The following is a 5,464-nucleotide window of genomic DNA, read 5'->3' on the forward strand; positions in this document are numbered from 1 at the left end:
TAGATTTATTGGCGATGACGCCTTCGTTATCTAACCGTTCCAGCACAGTTCTCAATAGTTGATCGTGCTCATCTATCGTTTCCGCAAAAATCATAACGTCGTCAACTTGACAGATGACATTTGCTAAAACGGCAAATAATTTCGCGAACATTTCCGAAAAATAATCTGACGCGCAATTTATACCAAATGGCAAACGCTTACTTTTGAATCTACCGAAAGGGGTAATAAAAGTAGTTAGAGCTTGACTTTCCTCGGATAATTCGACTTGATTATACCCGGAATTTGCATCTAGCTTTGAGAAAAATTTCGCACCTTTTATTCTAGCTAAGGGTACATCAACCTTTAAAATTGGATAAACACTGCGTTTGACACTATCATTTAAAATCGTATAATCTCCGCAAACTCTAATACCGTTACCTTTTGGCGCGCATACAATTGGACTACACCATTCCGTCGGTTCGTTTACTGGAGCTATAATGCCTTTTTTTTGCATATCGATCAAATTTTCTTTTAATTTTTTCATCAAAGGAATAGGTACAACGCGAGGAGTCGTTTGAGCGTGCGGCTTAATATTTTCTTTTAATGGTATAGTTAACTTACGTTTAAATTTTCCTAAGCCATTAAAAACGTTTGGATACTCTTTTATCGGATCAAATTTACAATACGACTTTTCCGCAATTTTTTTAATTTCCAAAGCATTAACAAATTTTACTAAATTGAATTGTTCAATGTCTGGCTTGCCTAATAAAAATCGATCTAATCCTTTAATTACATAAGCTTTTACATTTTCTACAACGTTTGCTTTTTTTAACTTCAAGTACACACAACCCATGACTGACATTTTTTTACCATCCGCGCTGTAAATAACTTGTTTAGTATTTTGGATTTTACTATGAAATTCACGCTCTGCAAATTTAAATGGAATACAAGAAACATCTGCGCACGTATCTATATTAAACGTAACGTTTTTACCAAGATTTAAAACCTTGAACTCTGTTGGGATTTGTGCTCTGTGTCGGAATTAATTATGAGCGGGATAGTATTGTGAACGGAGAGATTAATCAGCACACACGTTGAGTTTTAGCGAGTACGGAGGAGGAGATATATTTACAGAGAGAGCCAACGGCCCAATACAAAAGTCACTAGGTCTAACCTAGTTAGTCATTACTAGTTAGATGTTCTCCATTTCAACATCCCCACTAGAACATATACTTTTACTTGAGACCCATTTGACAATTACAAAAATTTTGCTTGTGACAGGTATAGTACGTAGTCATCCATTTTTGGTGGCTTTCGCTGTCGTTGTGGTCTCTTCAAATCCCCACCGATATCTGATCGTGTAGTTTCTATTGAGGGCAAGTTTTCTGCCGTAGGTTCTTCTGTTGTAGAGTCTTCCGTTGCAAAATCTTCTGTAGTAGAATCTTCTGTTCTAGGATCTTCCGATGCAGATGCTGATTCATAATCAAACTCAGTCCCCACTTCATCAGCTTCACTCTCTTCTTCTCTGTCCTCTTGATCTGAAGACTCAAGCATAAGTGGTAATGGAGTAGTTTGATTTTCAGTGAACGTCATTGTGCGGGTTGGTGTTGGGTTTTCTATGAAGGTGACGTTTCGACTTTTTACAAGTTTGTTAGAGTTCGGTCGAATGAATCGATAACCCTTGGTTCCCTCACAGTAACCAACAAAGATCAGCTCTTCTGACTTAGCATCCCACTTACGACGTTTTTGTTTAGGTACATGTACCATAGCCTTACAACCAAAGATTCTCAAATGTTTTAGATTAGGTTTGTTTCCTGACCATACCTCTTCCGGAGTTTTTCGTAGATCCTGTAGTCCCCTGGTTGGCGATCGATTGATGATATATGCTGCCGTTGAAACTGCTTCAGCCCAGAACTGAGTTTCCAATCCAGCGTCGAATATCATGCATCTCGCCCTCTCTACTATGGTCCGATTCTTTCTCTCTGCTACCCCATTCTGTTCCGGAGTGTAAGGGTTTGTGGTTTGGTGTTGGATTCCAGCCTTCTGCAATAAGCTAAGTAGCTCATTGTTACAATACTCTTTACCATTATCAGTTCTTAAAGTTTTTATCCTTTTTCCAGTTTGATTTTCAACAAGATTTTTAAAGTTTGCGAATGTTTGTGCTACCTGAGTCTTGCTTTTTAGGAAATATACGTAGAGCCTACGTGAAAAATCGTCGATCAACGTGAGAAAGTATTTGGCTCCAGCGAACGATTCAGTTTCCATAGGCCCACATAAATCCGAATGTACCAACTCCAATATTTGTGTCGCACGTGTTTCAGAGTCTGTAAAAGGTAGTTTGCTTTGTTTACCTTTTAAACATGTGATGCAGGTGCGGTTGTCTTTGTTGTTATTGAAATCAACTCCTGTAACAAAACCATTTTTCATTTTGTTAAGATCATTGAAGTTGATATGACCCAGCCTTCGATGCCACAGATCGTTGTCTCCGCTGACAGAAGCCATTAGACCAAGGCTTTTATGTACATCCAGCTTGTACATGTTGTCCACCAACGTTGCAGTTGCTACTAAGTCCGCTCCGTCAAGTATTCGACAGCCCCTTGCGTCGAACTCCACCTGATAGCCTTTCTGTACGATTCGACTTACAGACAATAAGTTAGTAGACAGGTTCGGTACATGTAGAACTTCTTTGATCTCTATTGTTTCAACATCTCCGTTCAGGCTTAATTGAACTTCAACATTACCTTTCTCAGTTACTTGCAGTTTAGAGTCATTTGCTACGACGATTTCCTTAATCTGCGAGTCGCCTGTGCTCTTAAACCAATCTCCTCGCATAGTCATGTGCATGGACGCACCTGAATCGACAAACCAATCCTCGGGGTTAGCTTTGCCAGTTGAAAATCCAGCGCATAGGCCAACTTGTGATTTTTTCGATTTGTTATCCACTTGTTTACCTTCTGTTTTCTTGTTTTCGACTTGCTTGTCATTCTTTTGAGGGCACTCAGTGGATTTGTGCCCATATTGATTACACCCGAAACAACGCGGTCCCTTCTTTTGAGTATTTTTTTTTTTGAAATTCTTACTGTAGAAGGCACTTTCAGTGGTCGAGTTGGTTGATTTCACATCTTGCAATAGTTTTGTTTTGATAGCATCTCCTGTGATCCTGGTGCCGGAGCTTTCTATGCCCATGATCATTGGTTTATATTCATCCGGTAAACCCGCTAATAAAAACGTGCCAATCCACTCATCACTAACCTCGAATCCAATGCCAGTCAATTTGTGAGCAGTACTGACTACTTGATTCACGTATTCTTCCACGGTTTCACAGTTTTCAAGACGACACGTTACTAGTGTCCGTAGTAATCCTACTCTTCTTGTCAGTCCAGAGTCCTCGAATGCCGCTTTCAATTCATCCCACACTTCTTTGGCTGTCGTCGCGTTTTGAATATGTACGTAGTTTACAGGTTCGATCATCAGAATGATTTTTGACTTTGCTTTCATAATTTTCTTTGCATCAGTCTCTTCACCTGTTACACATTCCCATAATTCTTCGTGTTGCAGATATGTCTGAACCGCGAACTGCCATGTGTTATAATTGTCGCGTCCCGACAACTTTTCTATCGATGCACCGAAGCTTGCTGACGCCATCTTGGACGCGTGGAAATTAGGTTATCTTAGATTATTCTCTTTCACTTTCTGCTTTCACTCTATCACAACTAATATACTCTGCACTGGGCCCATAACCTGTTGGGATTTGTGCTCTGTGTCGGAATTAATTATGAGCGGGATAGTATTGTGAACGGAGAGATTAATCAGCACACACGTTGAGTTTTAGCGAGTACGGAGGAGGAGATATATTTATAGAGAGAGCCAACGGCCCAATACAAAAGTCACTAGGTCTAACCTAGTTAGTCATTACTAGTTAGATGTTCTCCATTTCAACAAACTCTGCTGTGTAATCGCGAGAATTGTTTTGTTTACGTTTCACTGCTCCGATGAAGTGTGCGTTGAAAACATCTTCGCTCGTGTCGTCTTCTTCGGGATCCGCACCGTGTATGGCGTTGATCGACTTGCTCCGACACACCTTGTCCCAATGGTTCTTCTTCCCGCAGTTTCGACAAGTTGAGTTGAGTGCAGGGCACTTCTTCGAATGATGTTTTCGTAAACCGCAGCGAGAGCAATTTTCGCTTTTCGCTGTATCTCCATGTTTTTCGTTACTTTTTTTAACACTAGGCTTCTTTTTTGTAATACGATTCACTTCACTTTTTTCTGGGCTCTTTGAGCGCAAAACTTTATTTTGCTTTTCTTGCATCTCCGCTTGTCGCACTAACGTAATTGCATTTTCTAGCGTGAGATTTGGAGTGAGCTGTAATCGTTCAGAAGCTCTAGCATCTTTTATCCCAATGACGATGCGATCACGAATAAGATCATCTTTTAATGTTTCATATTCACATTTTTCAGCTAACGCGTGCAAAGCCGTAATAAAAGAGTCAACACTTTCAGATTCTTCTTGGAATCTCGAGTTAAACTTGTATCTCTCAAATATAACGTTCTTTTTTGGAGAAAAATACTCGTCAAATTTTTTCTTAACCTCACTGTAAAGAGTTTCATTCACGAGGTTAGGAAATATACGTAATAAGATATCTTCGGCTTCTTCGCCCATTGTGTAGCATAGCAAATCAACTTTTTCTTTTTCTGACTTATTTGTCAGGCCAGCCACAGATAAATATCTCTCAAAACGTTTAATCCAAACCGGCCATGCCTCTGGTTTAGTAAACTCAAATTCTCGGGGAGAATTAACGTTAGACGTAGTATTTGAAGCTTCGTTAGCCGTCTGCGTCGCACCACTTGATGTTTGTGGACCATTCGTCATCTTGTTCTCCTTTTTTTTTTTGCACGGAAACAGTTACACGATAAAGGAATGTGCGCTAACCTTACACTTTTTTATCTCGTTGAAGTTCAGTTTAAATACCGACTTCTGACACCATGTTGAGGACTCGGGACTGACGGGTTTATATAAATGAAGTACACGAGAAATAAGGTATAAAATAGTAGGATAGCGAGAGCGTGTGTTTAGGAGCGTGTCTGCTCTGTGGCCCGTGTCCACAAGTACTGACTCAGCGGTCGTCTACGACTCTATACAAACACCATAGAAGGCGCGACCTAAAGGCACGTTTTCACAACATAAACAATAATCAAATTTACTGCGCTTAAATCCTATTTTTATCAAAAATTCATGTAAGCATTGATACCAAGCTCTGGGACTTTCTCTTAAACCATACAATGCTTTTATTAATTTGCATACCCTATCAGTACCATCTTCATAACCTTCTGGTTGTTTTACATAAACTTCAGAAATAACTTTACCATTTAGAAATGCTGATTCAACAGCCATTTGATTTATAATAAGATTAAATTTCACACAATAATTCAATAATGCCTTTAAAGTTTGCATTTTTGCTACTGGAGAGTATAAATAACTGTTCTT

At 39.5% G+C, this 5,464-nt stretch overlaps 1 protein-coding gene across 1 annotated transcript; it reads right to left on the minus strand.

Moving 5' to 3' along the window:
* Positions 1–3,898: 3,898 nt before the first annotated feature.
* LOC124310228 (uncharacterized) lies at positions 3,899–4,849 on the minus strand. Its single transcript, XM_046774040.1, has one exon. The coding sequence runs from the start codon at positions 4,847–4,849 to the stop codon at positions 3,899–3,901; it is 951 nt and encodes a 316-aa protein (XP_046629996.1).
* Positions 4,850–5,464: the final 615 nt, after the last annotated feature.

This window comes from Neodiprion virginianus, chromosome 1, assembly GCF_021901495.1.
Source record: "Neodiprion virginianus isolate iyNeoVirg1 chromosome 1, iyNeoVirg1.1, whole genome shotgun sequence".
In the NCBI taxonomy this organism is placed as follows: Eukaryota; Metazoa; Arthropoda; class Insecta; order Hymenoptera; family Diprionidae; genus Neodiprion; species Neodiprion virginianus.